The 18,530-nt window shown below is 54.3% G+C and overlaps 6 protein-coding genes across 6 annotated transcripts; 5 read left to right on the top strand and 1 right to left on the bottom strand.

Moving 5' to 3' along the window:
* Positions 1-1,362: 1,362 nt before the first annotated feature.
* Positions 1,363-2,656, top strand: CGGC5_v013669 (putative protein phosphatase 2C 80; the record flags this gene model as incomplete). Its single annotated transcript, XM_032036695.1, has 3 exons — positions 1,363-1,817; positions 1,866-2,545; positions 2,601-2,656. 3 exons carry the CDS (start codon positions 1,363-1,365, stop codon positions 2,654-2,656), a joined length of 1,191 nt encoding a protein of 396 aa, XP_031892386.1.
* A 485-nt stretch (positions 2,657-3,141) lies between these two features.
* On the top strand, positions 3,142-4,092 carry utp23 (rRNA-processing protein utp23; the record flags this gene model as incomplete). The annotated part of the gene is made up of 2 exons (XM_032036707.1): positions 3,142-3,319; positions 3,377-4,092. The coding sequence occupies 2 exons, from the start codon at positions 3,142-3,144 to the stop codon at positions 4,090-4,092; spliced, it is 894 nt and encodes a 297-aa protein (XP_031892686.1).
* A 1,327-nt stretch (positions 4,093-5,419) lies between these two features.
* CGGC5_v013671 (uncharacterized protein) lies at positions 5,420-9,259 on the top strand (the record flags this gene model as incomplete). The annotated part of the gene is made up of 2 exons (XM_032036718.1): positions 5,420-7,849; positions 7,904-9,259. The coding sequence occupies 2 exons, from the start codon at positions 5,420-5,422 to the stop codon at positions 9,257-9,259; spliced, it is 3,786 nt and encodes a 1,261-aa protein (XP_031892685.1).
* A 3,360-nt stretch (positions 9,260-12,619) lies between these two features.
* CGGC5_v013672 (uncharacterized protein) lies at positions 12,620-14,067 on the top strand (the record flags this gene model as incomplete). The annotated part of the gene is made up of 2 exons (XM_032036729.1): positions 12,620-13,019; positions 13,094-14,067. 2 exons carry the CDS (start codon positions 12,620-12,622, stop codon positions 14,065-14,067), a joined length of 1,374 nt encoding a protein of 457 aa, XP_031892684.1.
* A 734-nt stretch (positions 14,068-14,801) lies between these two features.
* TVP23 (Golgi apparatus membrane protein TVP23) lies at positions 14,802-15,752 on the bottom strand (the record flags this gene model as incomplete). The annotated part of the gene is made up of 4 exons (XM_032036740.1): positions 14,802-14,959; positions 15,063-15,346; positions 15,530-15,575; positions 15,647-15,752. The coding sequence occupies 4 exons, from the start codon at positions 15,750-15,752 to the stop codon at positions 14,802-14,804; spliced, it is 594 nt and encodes a 197-aa protein (XP_031892683.1).
* Positions 15,753-16,431: 679 nt separating this feature from the next.
* CGGC5_v013674 (Citramalyl-CoA lyase) lies at positions 16,432-17,445 on the top strand (the record flags this gene model as incomplete). The annotated part of the gene is made up of 2 exons (XM_032036753.1): positions 16,432-16,477; positions 16,529-17,445. The coding sequence occupies 2 exons, from the start codon at positions 16,432-16,434 to the stop codon at positions 17,443-17,445; spliced, it is 963 nt and encodes a 320-aa protein (XP_031892690.1).
* Positions 17,446-18,530: the final 1,085 nt, after the last annotated feature.

Genomic DNA, 18,530 nt, shown 5'->3' on the forward strand with positions numbered 1-18,530 from the left:
TGGTTTCGTGAGTCACAATGGCCTCGCTGCTTGATTGTGTGCTTGCAAAGTGGACAAGACCGAAGATCAGAAGCAGACCAAAGCCGCATGGTTCGTCGGAAAGCAGGTAATGAGTGCGCTGCGTTCCCTGATGTCTGTGCTGCAAGAGTTTATTGTTAGAAAAAGATCGGCGCCTGTTGACGAGCCCAGGTCTGGTTCCGGGCTTCCATGTCATGTCAGCCTCATCCAGTTCCTCTCGCTTCATGTTGTGGCCAGGCTTTCTCCTGGCGATCAACACGGCCGGAGTCAACGGTCAGGTCAGCCGGCTGGCTGCTGGCTTGGGTCATCTCAGCCCTCCAGCTCGTTTTGGTTGAACGACATGAGAGTGTGACGCAGGCTGAGGTCCGGTGGCCGGCAGTCGGGGTGTTTATTTTAGCTATGTTGCAGCCGCAGAGGCTGCAGAAAAGCGGCGGCGGCCACAACCGGCCAGCCTTTGTCGATCTCGACCGACGATCGCCCGGTAGACGTTTTGTTTGGCTGAACCAAAGTTCTACGTTTAGACGGAGCAATGACAACCGACGGCTTGTTTTCGGTGGAGAAGGTCTGGCAGATGCAAAAGGTTTTATCGATCCAGGCACACCAGGGAGGTAATACTTCAGAGCGGAAAGACCGAGATGTCGATGGGGTCCAGAGGAGCAGAACAACCAGGGATTGTAAAAAATCGCCAGATCGGCATGTTCGGTCTTAATGAAGGGATGGCGATTTTTGCAGGTGGTTGCATTGGTTGCCACATATTCGCAATGCTAGCTTGCTGGGTTGCAGAATTTTCAGTCAGAATTTTTTCGTCAACAAAAAATTTCGCGCTGTTAGTCGGTGGAGGATATTGTTGGCGAGAGAAACGTGTTTGCGATTATGCGGTCTGGAAGACAAGGAAGTCCCAGAGTATGGGCATTGTTCGGAGAAAAGATGTGGCTCCCATCGACTCGCTGGAGGAGCTGTGAGGTGTCTGTTGGCCAGCTCTTTACTCGTCGGCGTTAGGTCGCTAAGGTAGCTAGGAAATGTAGGCTCGGTCGACTGATTGGATGGATGGAAGCCCAAGTACAGCCAGAGCGGCCAAACATCGCTGCCCATTAGCTAAGTTGTACGTACCCGGACCGCTGGAGCTCGAGTTGCATCGCTGAAATGCGCCAACCAGACGCGCATGCACGTGTACACCCAATTTAACCCCCGGTTCGGAGAGCCCCCAACCAACGCAACGACCCCGGCCATGCCCACCACCCAGCGGCACCTCTCCAGCGCCAAAGATAACGGCTCCAGGCCCAACTATCCAGGAGAGTTGCGATCCAACATCGCAAAAGGCGCCTGATCTGCCTCATAGTGGGAATGAGGAGGCTACCTGGGCCCTTGTCGGTGACGAAACCCTTCACAGCGCGGCCGCCGAGGGTGCCTCGAACTTCTCCAAGCCCTCGAAGCGCACCATGGCCGCACCCGACTCTCGTTAACACTTCGCTCCGCCCTCTGTCGACCTCGACGCCGCTTGCGAACGATGCCCATCACCAGAATCAACCACCGCAACCCTTCCGCTTCGAGACCGGTGTGTCGCTCTTCGCGAAGAGAGCTCCGAGGCCCTTTCCGCCGCCCTTCCTGTCTCCTCCGTCCGGCTCCTTCTCCGACCCCCTCAGCACCCACCACCGAAGCCGTGATCGGCGCGCGAGAGTCGACGGACAGATCATTCTTGGACAGACAAACGGTGACGATGCCGTCTTCGCGAGCGACAACTTCATATGTGCGAACGATGGCGTAGGCGCTTGGTCGACCCGCCCGAGGGGTCACGCAGGGTAGGTTATGGTGCCTCTTTGCCGATACAACAGCTGACCCTAGCTCAGGCTGTGGTCGCGCTTGATTCTTCACTACTGGGCAACCGCCGTACAGCAAGATGCTGCGAATCACGGTTCCGAAGGAGGAGCTTTCACCCCTAACCCGGTGGCATATCTCCAGACGGCATACGAGCAGACGCTGAGAGCGACATCGGACCCGAATGACTGGCAAGGAACAACAACTGCGAGCGGGGCGCTACTGCATTATAAGACACTGGATGGCAGCAAGCCAGTCCCCCAGGTGTATGTGACCAACCTGGGTGACTGTCAAGTCATGATTCTGCGGCCGCGGCATGAGAAGGTTGTCTACAAGACAAAGGAGCAGTGGCACTGGTTCGATTGCCCTCGGCAACTTGGGACGAACAGCCCCGATACACCGGAGAAGAATGCCGTCATGGATGTGGTGGAGATCCAAGAGGGCGACGTGGTTCTTGCCATGTCCGACGGTGTCATCGACAACCTCTGGGAGCACGAGATCATCGACAGCATTCAGAACAGCATACAACGCTGGGAAAATGGAGAGGCCGGAGCGGACAGAGTGGAGGGCGACCGCACAGGCGGCGCGAACGGAGGCATGAAGCTTGCTGCTGAGGAGCTGGTGGCTGCTGCAAAGAAGATTGCGACCGACCCATTCGCCGAAAGCCCCTTCATGGAGCACGCGATCGAGGAGGGCCTGCCAACCGAAGGAGGTGAGTTACCCCCGAGCATTGTTCCGTGCTCCCAGCGCCTAATTGACAACCATAGGCAAACTAGACGACATCAGCGTCGTCGCCGCGCTGGTCAGGAGACACGAAGCATGAGAGCAAGGACGGTACTACGAAACGAGCGCATCTGGGAATAGAGCTGCATGGGGAATGCTTCGCAAGGGCAAATTCACAATAATTTGGCATATGCCCTGTCTGGGGGTTGAATGACAGCGGGCTTCTTGGGGAAATTCGGCGTTTTTCGGCTTTCTGAGTTTAGTTGCATCGGATAATTACCATCACCAAATGGAATAAAGTTCACACATGTCAAAACCAAAGACCCAATCTACGATGTTTGCCGATGTGGACGTCCGTTGCTGTGCTTGGTTCGCGCGCAATACACCGGATGCTGGGAGTCGGTGGGGTAAACCTTAGTCGGCGGGCATGCTTGGGTTCGAGCTGGGTCCTATCTTATCGCTTATCTTATCATATCCCGGCGCAACTTTTTTTTTTTCCTTTCAGCACCTCGGGCAAAAGAACCAGGACGCCGGTCGGTCTTCAGTCAACTTACCCAATTACGACGAGGCATCAACGACGACAAAATGCGCGGAAAACGTAGCAAGCAGTATCGCAAGCTTATGAACCAGTATGCGCTGACCTGGGGATTCCGTGAGCCTTACCAATGTCTCGTTGACGCTGAGATGGTGGTCGACTGCCACAACTTCAAGTACGATCTGCTCGCTGGACTCGAACGGACGCTGCATGGCAAAGTCAAGCCAAGTGAGTGACCATCTCTACGATCTTGTTCTGTTTTCTATTCTGACAATGACATTGCAGTGATTACGCAATGCGAGATCCGCAAGCTGTACCTTCGCAAGAGCGAGCCCGAGATGAACAAGATTATCGATTTCGCGAAGACCCTCGAGCGCAGACGATGCGGCCACCTTCCGGAAGACTACCCCGAACCGCTCGGTACGATGGAGTGTCTTAAGGCTGTCGTCGACCCCAAGGACAACCTCGTCAACAAGCATCGATACTGTGTCGCCAGCCAGTCGGCGGATGTCCGCCGCATGCTCCGCGAGATTCCCGGCGTCCCTCAGATCTACATCAAGCGCTCAGTCATGATCCTTGAGCCCATGGCGACGGAGAGCCAGGAAATCAGGACCAAAGAGGAGAGGAGCAAGTTCCGCGACGGACTGGTCAGGCCCGAGAAAAAGAGAAAGCGCGAACACGAAGACAACGACGCCGAGAGCGAGAACGAAGGCCAGGAAGATGATGTCGCGTCGGCTGATGGGAAGGCGGAGAAGAAGAAGGCCAAGAAGAGGGGACCCAAGGGACCCAACCCGTTGGCTGTCAAAAAGTCGAAGAAGGCCCAGGAGGAGGGCGAGAAAAAACCAAAGGGCGACATCAAGTCCGCGGCAGCAGGAGAAGGAGGTGAGGGAGACGGGCCTTCGAAGAAGAAGCGCAAGAGGAGACACAAGGCCGGTGCTGGGGCGGGTGAGTCGGCGCCTCAAGGCGAAGGGTCGGCAGAGCAAGCTGTTGGAAGCCCGTAAAGATCCAAGAAGCATTACAAGGGCGTTTGGGGACACTGCATTGGAATGTTGCAACAATAAAAGTTATTAGATACCAATTAATGGGAGATTCCTACGACAAAGCTTCGTGTACGACTTGTCAGGGGCCACGTGCCTTGCTGAGCCCCCTTATCTTTTCTCGAACTGACACTGGCTCTCCGTTGAGGGAGTCGAGCCGTTAGGTGGTTCTTGACTTCCATCCTGTCGATCAATCTTTGGGAGACGGATGCTTCGCTCTTCTCCCGCATCATCCTCGTGAGTTGTCACTATGCAACCCTAAGCCAACTGGATAATCCACCAGGAGCAGCTAGTCGGCAGTGTCATCCCGCAAAGTCGAATCCGAAGAGTCAAATCAAAAGACATTTCCCCGAAGCCTCTCATCAGCCAGGAGTGCCCATGATGACATGCAGCCAATGTCGTCAGTTGGCCAGCATTGCAGAGGCCCCGGGAGGGACGGCAGGACTGGGCAGCGGTCAGAGCTCTGGACCACTGAAACGATCACTGTGTTGGTGTGTTGGCGGTGTGCCTCATCGGGCTGACAGCAGCGAGCACAGTCCCCCGATGACAGAGAATTGCAGGGCGGTGCAGGCGACCGATTGGAGATTGCACCCCCGCCTGCCCCCTCCAAAGCCTCCCGTTTCCCGTCACAAGCGTGAGGTCGCGCGCATGGCTTCGTTGGCCGGCCCCACTGGAATGCCACTGTAGCGGATCGTCATGGGGAATTTGATCTCCCTCTCCAGGGTCAGTTTCGCTCGCAGTTGCAGCCCGGGAATCTTCCATTCAACCATCCTCCATCCCTTTCAAGTCCGGCAGGCCCCTCCCCTCGAAGAACCACCCGGCCAGCCAAACAAAAGGAAAAACCACTCACACGTGGATTGTTTCTCAAGTGTCTTTTTTCCCCTGAGGCCAACCACACGTAGAGAGCCGGAAAGGGTCTTCAGCCAGCACGTCAACTTGCAGCAAACAACCGTGGGCGCCCGCATTGTGCGCGTCGACATATCTGCAGCAGCACCACCTACATCCTAGCACTAGCACCCACCTAAGGTATTAATCGTAATCGCGAACCGCTAAGGAACGAATAGTCAGTAGTCAGCTCTACACCAGTGGCTCATTGCGCGTCTCCTTACGGAACCCTGCCCGGTCAAACGCCAAACGCCCCCCTCCCCCCAACCTCGACCCATCCGTTTCCCAACTTCCCGAAAGACAAAGGGAAAAAAAAACACACAATAGCTGCCACCCCTGGATTTGCTATCATTCTGGCTTCGACACGGCTCGCATGCTTGCCTAAGGGACGAAATATCCTTTCATCATGGCGGGCTCAGGCGAGTCTGCCACCACTAATAACCCCTCACCGACGATCGCCACCACCACCACCGCTGCTGCCGACATGGAGGAGTCAGCCCAGAAACCAAATGGCTCTCCTGCATCAGATATAACCGCACAAAAGCCAACTCCCGCTGCAACAACAATGGCCGACAAGCCTGAATTCGATGATTTTGGTCTACCCATCAGACGATATGTACCTCCACCCCCCGAAGACGACGATGAGACGACCGATGCTCAGTCCGAACCGAAACACCCTGATCCCGAACCTTCAAAGATCGAAAAGGAGCTAGACGCCAACGATGCTCACCCTGACACGAAAGTCAACGGCGACAAGAAACCAGGCAGCAATGGTGCAGAATCAGACAGCGAGGACGACTTCAGAGACGCGCAATCCGAGCAGCCGGCCACTGCCGCCGCGTCTGGCAGCAACTCGAACACTCCGTCGACCCCGGTAACCTCGAACCTGGACAAGGACGAAATCAAAGACAAAATTGCTGCAGATGCAGACAGAGAAGATGTCAAAGAAAGCGTTGCGACAATCAATGGCGACGAGAGCGCGGAAGAGAAGGTGGAGCAAAAGGAGAAAGGCACTACAACTACGCCCAGCGAAACAAAATCATCAAGTCCAACACAACCGACCGCTGATGAGGCGACTGCCCGGGCCGCCGTTGCCAATGTTGAAACCAAAGACAATAGTGTGCCGACGAACGGCGTTGCCGATGCCAAGAAGGAGGATGCAAAGGAAATGCAGGCGACAATGGATACCAAGGCAAAGGACGAGCGGCCTGATTCACCCGTGAAGCTCGTCGACAAGGCAGACCAGCCCCAACCAAAGGCAGCAGGAGGCACCCATACCAGAGATACGAGCACCGCTAGCAACGTGGTCATGTCTGAATTCTCCCATCAGCAGTTGACCGCAGACAAAGAGGAAGAGAAAGACGATGACGATGGCGAATGGCAGGAGATGCCGGCATTTGCACCCTACGATATTTACGACGAAGACAATAGGCTTGTTGCCAAGGAGTACACGGAAGACGTGGACAACGAGAAATACGGCTACGGCGGGCTTGGAGGAGCTGGCAAGGGATATACTCGAGTAATTATGGACGACGATGCGGAATCGGCAACGAGCATGGACGACAACACGCAGTATCTTTTCAAGGACGTGAAGAGCACGGCAATGACAGAGGACGACGAGGAAGCGCGAGACGCCGTTTCTCAGATGCAGGCGACCAAGGACCTCTTGACCGAAGGCCAGAGGATAGCATATGTTGGACTTACCAGACTGGAAATTCATCACATGGTCAAGGAAGCCGAGAGCATCGAGCATACCAGGGGAACGAAGAAGGAAGTCAACATGTCAGCTGAAGCAACCAAGATGTGGGGACAGAAGATGATGATCCGTCTCTATACCCATATGGACATCAGCTCCCAGGAGCAAATTATGGTCGAGCAGCTAAGCGACCACGGTGTCGTCCCCTCTGACTTGACGCCATTGCTGATGGCCAACGCCAGGGTGAAGAACCCGATGGCGGAAGAGTCGCGCTCTTCGCTGTCCGTGTCATCACCACGCACAGCGTCCCCGCGGACACCACTACCACCCAGCTCGCCGGCCCTGCCCGAGGATGAGAAGCCTGCTGAGGCGCCCCCGCCGTATGAGACCCATGAGGGAGAAGAGCTCCCCGCTGTGAAAACTCCGGCGCAGCTGTCAACATCAGCCAACATCGACATCGATCTTCGCTGGACGGTGTTGTGTGATTTGTTCCTTCTTCTGATTGCGGATTCGGTTTATGACTGTCGTTCCAGAATACTCTTGGAGCGTGTTGGACAAAGCCTTCAGATTGACTGGTTGGATGTTAGGAAGTTCGAGAAGAAAGTGACGGACGCTTTGGAAATGCAGCAGGCAGCCGAGAAGGAAAATTGGAACGAGGACGAGCATATGGAGCACAGGAGAAAGCAGGCTCTCAAGAAACGATACGTCATGATGGGCTTGGCCACAGTCGGAGGCGGCTTGGTCATCGGTCTGTCCGCAGGTCTGCTTGCGCCCGTCATCGGAGCCGGTCTAGCAGCCGGTTTCACGACATTGGGAGTGACGGGAACTGGCACTTTCCTCGGCGGCGTCGGTGGCGCTGCTATCATCACGTCCAGTGCGGCCGCTTCAGGAAGTGTTATTGGAGGCCGAGCAGCGAATCGGAGAACTGGCGCGGTCAAGACTTTTGAGTACCGGCCTTTGCACAACAACAAGCGTGTCAACCTGATTGTCACTGTGGCTGGATGGATGACGGGCAAGGTCGATGACGTTCGCCTGCCCTTCAGTACTGTTGACCCCATCATGGGCGACATCTACTCCGTCTTCTGGGAACCAGAGATGTTGAGAAGTATGGGTGACACCATCAACATTCTTGCCACAGAGGTAAGATTGGTCACTTTGTAAACGTGAAGACGAACGAATACTCACACAAGCCAGGCTCTCACCCAAGGTCTTCAGCAAGTTCTGGCCAGCACTATTCTCACGAGTCTGATGGCTGCCTTGTCTTTGCCAGTCGTCTTGACCAAGCTTTCCTATCTGATTGACAACCCGTGGAGTGTCTCTCAGGACAGAGCTTGGGCCGCCGGCCTGATCCTTGCAGACTCACTGATTGACAGAAATCTGGGAACCCGCCCGATTACGCTTGTCGGGTACTCACTTGGCGCACGTGTGATTTTCTCCTGCCTCTTGGAGTTGGCCAGAAAGGGCGCGTACGGCCTCGTTCAGAATGTCTACCTTTTTGGTTCGCCTCTGATCATCAAGAAGGACGAATGGCTGCGAGCGCGAACGGTGGTACCAGGCAGATTTGTGAATGGATACAGCACCAACGACTGGATCCTTGCGTACTTGTTCAGACTGACCAGCGGCGGCCCTAGAAAGGTTGCCGGCTTGGCCAAGATTGAGGAAGTTCCGTTTATTGAGAACTTTGACGTCACGGAAATCGTCAAGGGCCACATGGAGTACCGACAGGCTATGCCTCGTCTCCTTCGAGAGTGTGGTTGGCTGGTGGAGAGCGACGAGTTTACCGAAATCGAGGACCCGGACCCGGAGAACCACCAGGAACGCCAACGTGAGCTTATTAATGAGATCGAAGAAGCGCGCAAGGAACTTGAAAAGGAGGGCCAAAAGAAGAAGAGCAGATTCTCGCTATTTGGACGAGGAAAGAAGGCCGACAAGGAAAAGTGGGAGATTTATGAGGACATGGCGAAGGAGGGTAAGCAAACACCCTCGAGAACAGAAGACAAGGAGGGCAACAACCATGGTGTGCTCTTTGACATCGACGCAATCCGAGCCGAGGTGGCCAAGGAGAAGAATAAGCCGGCCGAAGATCCAGAAGAGTTTCAAGTGAAGGAGCTCAAATCGACTCTGCCACCGATGAAGCTGGACCTTAATCCTTCAAATTCGTCCCTGAACCCACGAGACAGCTTGCGGGAGACGAAGAGCGCATATGCCGCGCCAGGCCGAGCGTCGTACGAAACTTCCGGCTCCTATGGCTATACGCCAGAGCGGACGCCAACCTTCCACTCGAGTCAAACCTTCCCAGCAACGCAGCGCGCCCCGTCCCCATATCACGCGGCTCTCTCGCCACAAGAGGATATTCAAATGACATTTGACGACTCGTTCCATGATCCTCCGCCAGCGCCACGACCTCCACCGAAAGATCACCCTCCGCCAACTCGGCCAGAGATGAAGACTACGCAGTCGGTGCCGACCATCGCCAGCAACCCGTGGGCTGACATTGATGATGATGATGATTTTGGCAAGGAGAAGGACATTTCCATGACTTTTGCATAGCGAGGAGACGAGCGCAAGTTGGCTTTTCAAAGTGCCACGGCGTGTTACCTCGACAAGGCGTATGGCTTTGGTAGACCGACAACAACACAAACGATAATGCAGCCAGCTGACCTACGGGGGTTGTTGCTATTGTACGACTGGAGTGTGTTTTTTGGGTCAAGCGTTGGGTTAAACTACAAACTGTAGAACATTCGCGTACATAATTCGCCTGCAATGACGCAGAGTAATCGCACAAGATGGGAGATGATTCCCGCTGAACCAATTGTGAGAGTCGCACCAACTTAGCCTCCTTATGTATCTGTGATGATGAAGCGAATGTGCACGTAAGGTCGGTCACCAAGGGATGTCACGCATGCTGTGCCAGGTTGTGAAGACTTAGCCTGAAAGACCGAGACAACACAGGTACATCATTGTCTGAGAAAGAACAAACACTGGTCTGTTGTTGAGTTGTCCTTTGTCAGTGCCCTCCCATCAGCTAGATTCTCTCATCAAAGAAGAGAAGTCTATCACTTTGATTTGTGGTCTGCAGGGGAACGGAGACAGCAGAAATGCATGGTTGGTCAGTTTGGGAACTCCGAGTTTTGGAACTTGTTGCTCCTTCAAAAGAGCGGAGTTTGAGGCCCTATTGCGGCAGGAGAGGTCCGCTAACCTGCAGGATGGCATGAGGTGGGCACTGCAAACCGACATTAGACGCGCGCCGAAGGAAGGGGAGGACCAGTTGGCGATAGTGAGAATGAGATGAGCGAGTCGCCCGGATATGTGGGGGTGTTTTCTCTGTTGGTGTCGACGTTGGAAGGTTTTTGGGTGTTGGGGGTTGCCGCTGCGGCCCCGGTTGATGACATGGTCGGGTCGCATTGGATCAGGCAGACCTCGACGCCGGCCGGGGGTGGTGGGGTCGTTGATCGGCAGGCAGCAGAGAAGGAACGGACGGACGGCACTGCTAGTAGATTACATACTTCAGGAGGACAGCAATGAAGAGCCTGTTCATTTCAAGTCTAGATGATTTTTTTTGCGCCTGGACTGATGTCAGAAATCAAAGTTCATCTGTACGAGTGGTTTCCGGCTGTTTGTTCATACATCATCTCAACTTCAATCTAAAAGCAGGGACGAACATATCGGCCTCAAGGGCTTGAAACTTGACTACTCAGAGAAGCTTGCCAAACCACTTCCCATTCCCTCGCATTTAGCTTATTTCCAGCCTACGTACTCTGTACCCCCTTGCCAATCGGTTTTCGCTGGAAGCTTCGTGCGCTGGAGCATGATCGGCTGCCAATCCTTCTTCTCATACCCCAGCCGAACCAGTCAGAGAGCCGGAGATTTGGCGACTTGAGTTTCGGGTTCGGGCGGAGCAGAGCAAATAAGCAGCAAACATTGTCCAGGAGCAGATAAGCAGCAAACAGCGCCTCCAGGCTAACCACAGGTAACAACAACAAGGGAGAGAGAAAAAGGTTGTGAGGTGGGCGATGCCCCCGTGCTAATGCAAGCCTCCAGCATCAGCCGCAGCGGCACTAGCGCTGCTACGCTAGGCCGTTGACGGTTGTGTTAGGGGTATGTCACGCTCTCTTCTCATTCTTCTTACTCTCTCGCTCCAAGTGATGCTTTCTTGGTTGCTGTCGATTGGCCACTGCCGGCTTCTGCTGCTACTGTTGCTTTTGCTGCTACACCGAAAGTGCTTGTCGGTGCAGGGGAGAGGCGAAGGGAGGGACGGTCGACGAGTTGGCTTTGTCGAGAGATTCATTAATAGCAGCACCTGAGCCACGTTCCATTGGCCAGCTCGTTGCTGACGGTGGGGCTGGGGATTGGGGACCATGACCGCGCTAAGAGCTTGGTGGTGGCTAGCGGGTCCCGCTTTTCTCCAGCCTTACACGCTTGCTCTTCCACTCTTTTATGGACTTTGGAACTCATTGGACGCGATGCTTGTTGCTCCATTCCTTCCGGTGTACGTCTCGAGTCCGACAGTGTCCGTTCCCTTCTGCTGCTGGGGGTTTAAGCGTGATAGGCTTGTTGTCCCGTTAAATCATTTGTACGAAAACCGCCTTTCGTGGAGAAGCAGATTCCGACCTGTCGCTGACGCGGTGTAACGGAGCCATCTGCCGATCCTGGGATCACAAGCTCTGCGTCTCTGATTCAGAGACCTGTCAGGTAAGCCAAGGGAGGAAGTGAGGGGGTCAGATACGCGGGAATGGTGAAAGGGGAGCTTAACGAGGGGCCGGGGACTCGTAACCCTGGGAGAGGATGGATGACACGGTGGGGAGACTTCATCAAAAGAGCAGGCACCATTTTTGTTTGCTATCTTTCTGAAGAGCTAGCTAGGCACTCTTTGATCAGAGTTTCCACCGACGTTGATTCCTCGGGTTTGCACCAAGGTATCTTCAATAGCCCTCCCGTCCACGTCCGAGTGCGAAAGCTGCTTTTCTATCTCACCGTCACCATAATCATCGTTCCTGGAGTCCGAGTCCTGCCTTCTTTGTGAATCTGGACAACCATCTCGAGAAACGACAGAAACGTCAGCTCGCCGGACATACTTGGCAAAGCTGCTTGAAGACTAGGTCCCGAGGGAATCGACAGCGCCTCACTTGATCAAGGACGCACGCAAGAAAGGTGCGGTTTTCGGGAGCCAATCGCCCGCGAGGAAAAGCCGTTGGAGCAGGGCCCTAGGCAAGAAATTACCAGAGAAACAGACCCGCGGATCCTTCGACATTTCTTTGCGCGGCGCAGCCTTGGCGCGTGGCTTGCTGCAGCTGGCGTGGTAGATCCCAGTCGGGAGAGAAAGAGACCCTGGTCACCAAACACCAACACCTAACGGGGCGTCTCCAGCTGGACGTCTCGCAGAGCGCCGCGCCGTCAGCAACACCACACAGAGAAACCTGACCCCATTTTCCGACCTAACCAACAAAAGCGAAGCCGCCCCGTGAGACCGACTGCTCCTTGAGCTCGAAGGTCCCAACGTGCCTTACCCTGGTCGGCTTTTTCTTAGTGCCTGTCGTTCCCCCTCCATCCCCTGTCTGCCCAATTCCATCCTGCTCACTGCCGTCTTACACCAACCGGGGGTTGCTATTCTGCTTTCCTACCTAATCACATCCTCCACCCCCCGTAGCCTGCTTCCTTCCTCCCAAATTTCTTCCCTCTCGATTATTTTGCTTCTACTCTCACTGTTCGAAGGCTTTTTGGTACGACAACCCGAATTTGGATTTCGACAGACGGTTTTGGGTAGTGGACTGGCATACGGGTGTGGAACCACCGACTTACACGAGCATCACCGATATCGAATGTTAACCGAAAACTCGACTCGAGAGACGACTACGTAAAAAAACCCTTCATTCGGAATTTCTGGGCTGGGAGTCTGCGAGGAATACAATCATGTCCCTCCCGTCGGGCTTATTCGATAATGAAGACGAAGACAGCAACACCCTGTCTCTAGGGGAGAAGGGGAATACACCGTTCTACGAAACGACAACGAGGCCTGAACGGGACGAGGGCACCGGTGTCAAGAGCCCAACCATCGCGGTTGATACAGGTACACTTGGATCGGTCGACAGGGTGATCATGGCTTGGGACAATCCCCATGACGTGAAGTGGAATATTGACAGCAACTACGTCACGGTCGTCAACGCAACATGGCAGGGCCGCCAGGGTGACGATAAAGGTCCTGTCGGAACGATCAAATTTGTCCAAAACCCAAATGTGTCGTCCGGTATGCCACGCGTAGGCTTGTTTGCCTCATCGCGTGACGTCCACACCAAGCGCGAATCCCCAGAATGTAAGCAACATTCAAATGTCGAGATTGCATGTTGTTTGACTGATCTGAGCTGTGCTAACCCTGGCGCGTGGTAGTCGAGTTTTTGACAGCCGGAGGAGGACTTACACTGCCAGTGAATGACACGGCAGTCTCTGCCTACCTGAAGAAAGAGATGTATCTCGTTCTCGGATGGTCCAAAAACGATGGCACCGGCACTGGATATACCCAGAGCGGTGTTTTCACAGTGTACAATGGCTCAAAGATTGATCAGGGGTATGCGGAGACTAAGGAAAACATCTTGTCCAAGATTACCAGCGACGCAGAATCTGCCGGCCAGGATATTGACCGTGGTTCTGAATGGGCTCCGAGGACAACCACCGGTGTGAGCTCTTCGATTACGTCGACTTCCACCGCAACATCCGCTCCCTCATCGACGACTCCTCCAGGTGCAGGCTCATCAAACTCAAGCTCGAGTTCTGGAGGCGGTGGTGGTCTCTCCGCCGGTGCCATAGCCGGCATCGTAATCGGCTCAATTCTCGGCGTCGCTCTGATTGCGTTCCTGCTCTGGTTCCTCCTCCGTCGCCGCCGCCGCGCAAACAATGTTCACAATGGAGGATACGGCTCCGGCCCCCACGAGTTCCTCGCCGACAAGGAGAATCACGCGCGCGTCACCGAATCCCCTCATTCCCCGTACTCAGACGACGGTCATCAGCAACAAGAAATGCAGCAATCGCAGCGCCACCTCACCGAGCCCGAGCATGACGCGGCAGTACCAGCAGCCGCCGCAGCAGCAGTTCCCCTTGCCTCCGGCACAAGCCCGACAGAACGCCGTTCGTTTGCGCCGCCGTACAGCGAGGAGGAGCACACGCCAATCGCCTCACGCTCACTCGAAAACGTCAACCGCGACGGAGCTAGATCGTCCACTCCCAACGTCAACTCCAACGTCTCACATCTCATCGAAGACGGCATGACAGAAGATGAGATCAGGCGGTTGGAAGAGGAAGAGCGAGCGCTGGACGCGGCGATTGAGCAAGCTGGCCAGGGCGGCGGTCAGGGGCAGCGCCGGTAGTCGTTGTAGAGCCCTCGTAAATCTAGATCGCAGACACCCAAAAGTGCGGTTTTTCTTGTTGCATAATTTTTGACACGAATATCTTGTAGTGTGGCTATTTACCTGTTGATCTTTTCCTTCTTGATGGGCGTTTTTGCGATTCAGCCACTGTTAATTTACATTACACCATTCGTTTTCGTCTAAGGGCACGCGGGCTAAGCATTTGCCCAAGAGGGTGCCGATACCCAGGCCGCGGTCGGAAGTTGACCTGTCGTCGTCGTGGTCGCGTATGAGAGGATGATCTGAGGTGTGTGGAGTGGGGAGAAGTAGATAAAAAGGATTCCCGCCGCAGATTAAAGATGGTTGAAGTGTTTGCCTGGCCGTTTACCGTTGTGTGATTGCAGTATTGTTTGTAGGTGAGCCTGCAATTGAGTTTTTCACCACGTGGTTTCACTTTGTTCACTGAGACAGACCCCTAATGTCCAGCACAAGAATATCTGCCACTTGCCAAGAAAATAAGTCGTTCAAAAACCCGGGTCATGCTTACATGTCTAGTGTACAGTTGGGTATAGCATATCGAAAGTTGTCTGCTCCCACCAGCCTCACGCCGAAGGCGACTGAGCCCTTCTCTCCCTCTTGCGGCATTCAAGGACCAGCGACGTCCTTCCGTTGATCGGATCCTTCTTGGCGTGGGTGGTACGCTCTCTCCTGGCGTGCTCCAAAGCCCAACGCAGTCGTCTCAAGGGCACGTCCACTTAACTTCGGCTGAACAGCCGGCCCACCATATTGGATGCAATGCTCCCTGCCAGACCACCAGAGTACAGGGCGCTTCCAGCAATGTTAGAAGCGTGGCTGAACTTGTCGCAACGAGAGAAGGCCATGGCGTTCATGATGGTCAGGACGAGAGCGATGACTGTAATGCAGAGAAGTAAGCAAATCAGGGTCTGCGAAGCCTCTCCTTGGACTCAAAATCTGGGAGAGGAGCTGAGGTCAAGGGGTCTGCAGGTAGAACTTACCAACCAGCGGCAGCCACAAGAACTGCAGTCTGACCAGCGCAAATATGGCGAGAAGAACCCAGAGTAGCGGCTGGACGTAGAGAGCGAGCCAGAAGAAGCGGCTGTCGGTGGGGTTGACGGTCTTCGTTCCTGGCTCGCTGCTCTCGAACACCCATTGCGAGTCGCCCGTCTGGGGATCCACCTCGTTCCACCAGCGCAGTCCTACGAGTCTACGACCAGCAATGTTCTTGAGATAATAGAAGTCGGCGGCGAGGAGGAGAATAGTGATGATGAAGATCATGATCCTATGGTGAGACTGTCAGCAATTGTTCAAAGTGCCGTATGCGACGTCAGGCAGGATCGATGCGTGAGAAAGTAACCGGGTCGATTCTCCAACAGCATAACCGTTCGGTCATGACCGGATGCAGGTTCGCACGTTCGCTTCGTGTGTTCGTTACAGGGAGAGAGAGGGCCATGCGACAACGTACATGCTCTTGATGATCCATAGTCCGAGGAAGTACACGAGGACGCTTGCTGTTACGAGCCATTGTCAGCTGGCCGATCTTCCCTAACAGAAGAACACGTTGAATCTGGACGAGACGTACATATGCGAAATGCAAGAAAGGTCAATAGGGTGATGGGGTGCGAGCTCAACCGCCAGCTGAGGGAGCCGGGGGCCTCTTGTTGCGGCTGCTGCTGGTTCGACTCCATTGCGGGCGACTTTGTTTCGCGAGTACGAACTTCGATGACAGGTTAGGCTGGTGGACTGAATTGAATGCGATCAAACTCTCGGTTTCGTTATCGTCGTGCGCATGTCGTGGCTTCGTGAGATTTTGTTGTTCTTGGTTCGGACGTAACGGATTGGGAAGAGAGGGATGCCTGCTCCTCTGGAAACTAACACGGTACACACAGCTGTCGCGGGCGCATGCGTGGACAGCTACAGCACTGCGTGTCCACCCCCAAAACCACGTTGAAGCTACGGTAAGCTGTTCGGTGCGTGGAGGCTGAGTTGTTCCGCAAGGGGTGACGTTGAGCTGCACGGGCCAATGAATTGGCATCAGCTGCAAGGGTCCAAGGGCGGTCGACTGCGGCAGAAACCGTGCCCACTGGGTTACATCATCAGACAGACAGAAGCTCAACTCGCGACCAAATAGCCGACTTGGCTGGACCACTCGGCGTTCGAGTTACCGAGAGCTGTCTTTAAAGCAACCACGAACTGCCGGCTCAGAGGGGTAGTAAATGGTTCCATAGGTATCTTCACTATGTGTTGAAGATTCTCATCGCCAGCTACACTTTACTTAATTTGAGAAGTCAGCCTTTGTTTTGAATTTACTATCAAGTTCCAAGCTCTTGTCCACTAGAGTCCAATACTACATCCACGGTATCCATCATGGCTGCCAGGTCCTCATCAATCATCCGGCGGGCGCTTCTCTACGGTTAATATACTCGCAACACTCATATCATCTGATAAACTGATGTTTTTCCAGTGCCTTCCTCGTCGGAAAAGATGCTTACCAAGTCGTTGGGTCTCAAATCAGACAACGTAACATATGACCTGGAGGACTCCGTGACTCCCTCATTGAAAGCTCAGGCCAGGGGCCAACTCCGATCGTTTCTCTCCAACCAGACAAGTCGACCGCCCTCCATATCCGAATTGGCCGTTCGAATCAATGCTGTGGAGACCAAGTTTGCACTGGACGACCTTACTACTCTCGGATCTCTTCCCAATGTCGATGCCATCATCGTCCCCAAGGTCAACTCCGCCGCCGACCTAACGTACGTAACCGATGTGCTGCGTCATGTCGCCCCCGAGAGACACACTGCCAGCTCGGAAAACCCTGTCAAAATTATCGCATTGATCGAATCTGCGCGCTCTGTCATGAACCTCGCCGAAATCTGCAAGGCATCTCCGTACCTCAGCGGATTGGTATTTGCCGCCGAAGACTTTGCTCTGGACCTTTCGCTTACCAGAACACCATCGCTTACCGAGTTTCTTTACGCAAGATCTGCTATCGTAACTGCTGCCAAGGCCGCTGATCTACCCAGTGCCATTGATCTTGTCTGTACTTCATACAAGGGAGACGAAGGTCTGAAGAGGCTAGAAGAAGAGTCTCTGGGTGGAAAGTCAATGGGATTCAACGGAAAGCAATGTATACACCCTAATCAGGTCGAGCTGGTGCAAAAGATGTTTGCTCCCAGCGAAAAGGAGGTAGAATGGGCAGTTCGTATTGCCATCGCCGACGAGAAAGCCAATACCGCAGGTCGTGGGGCTTGGACTCTAGACGGTATGATGATCGATGCGCCGGTGACGGGGAAGGCAAAGGCTATCATTGCAAAAGCAGAAAAGTGCGACCTTGATGTGGCTCGTCTGCGATCCAAATGGAAGGATCAACAGCCTGAGTAGGCCGAGCTAGCTCGAGGTCTAGAATAAGTTTGGCGGCCACAGCTCGCGCCCTTCTTCTAGCTCATCGTCTTGGTTCGCTTCGTTTGGCTGTGTTCTGCTTGAGAGAAAGTCAATTTCGAAGCTTCTGTTGTAGCCGGCCACTGGCAATCGTTGTGTTCTCTTGTGGTTGTTGTTTGCAGAGTCTGTAATGTGCCAGCTCGAGTGTTCCGGCTGCCGTTCGGAGACCGCAAGTTCGTCGGGAAGAGGGCTTTTGATGTAAGGTGTCTTCGAGTACCTTGTATCAAGACGTCTACCATTCAATGCACTTCCGTGGGACGAATTCGTCACGCCTTCTTCAGACCGGTTTCCGAATGCATCCTGCTCGGCGCGTGCAATGAAATCAGCCAAGCTCTCATGAGGCTGAGATAGTGGCGTATCGATACGTCGTGAGTGGTCCTTGCAGCCCATTATTTGGTCATGGTGATGGCCTCGAAAACGCGGGTCTTGCAGTAGAGGCAGTGGTGGACGGAAAGCATCCTCTTCACCGCTGCCAAATTGAATACGCGGCTGAGCGCCCATGAACTCAGTATATTCGTCGTACAAGGCGGTTGAAGGGCCTGGGAAGGTCCCGATTCAATACTTCGTCGCATAGAGTGCTCGATCTCCATGCCATCTTGGTTGGACTTGGCGCACCACTTATAACAGAAAGCGGCGTAGAGTGTTGAGCCTGTTGAGATCTAAGTGCCGTTTCTCTTGACTCTAAGTTCCGTGTAGGTCCATCGATGGTCGAAGATGGTTTGCAGAGAGCCTCGCCTGCTGTTTCGGGGGCTGGAGCAACGGCCTCCATGCCGTTGCTATTCCCGCAGATATCGTCGTCCGGAACAGAAACATGTAACCGGGGCTGCTTTGCAGCTGATGATGTCTGAGTAGACACTATTGTTGGCACGATGTTGACCGGCATTCGTTCCGAAGCATGATCAGCTGTCAGACCCTGTTCGTTTCGTTGATCTGGGGGGAGCCTGTTTGATATTCCCTGTCCGTTCTGGTCAGCATTGTCGGCTGCCACGATTGGTGCGGGCAATTCTTGAGTATTGACGCTGCCTTTC

The sequence above is a fragment of the Colletotrichum fructicola genome, assembly GCF_000319635.2.
Source record: "Colletotrichum fructicola Nara gc5 chromosome Unknown KSG_Nara_v1_contig08, whole genome shotgun sequence".
In the NCBI taxonomy this organism is placed as follows: Eukaryota; Fungi; Ascomycota; class Sordariomycetes; order Glomerellales; family Glomerellaceae; genus Colletotrichum; species Colletotrichum fructicola.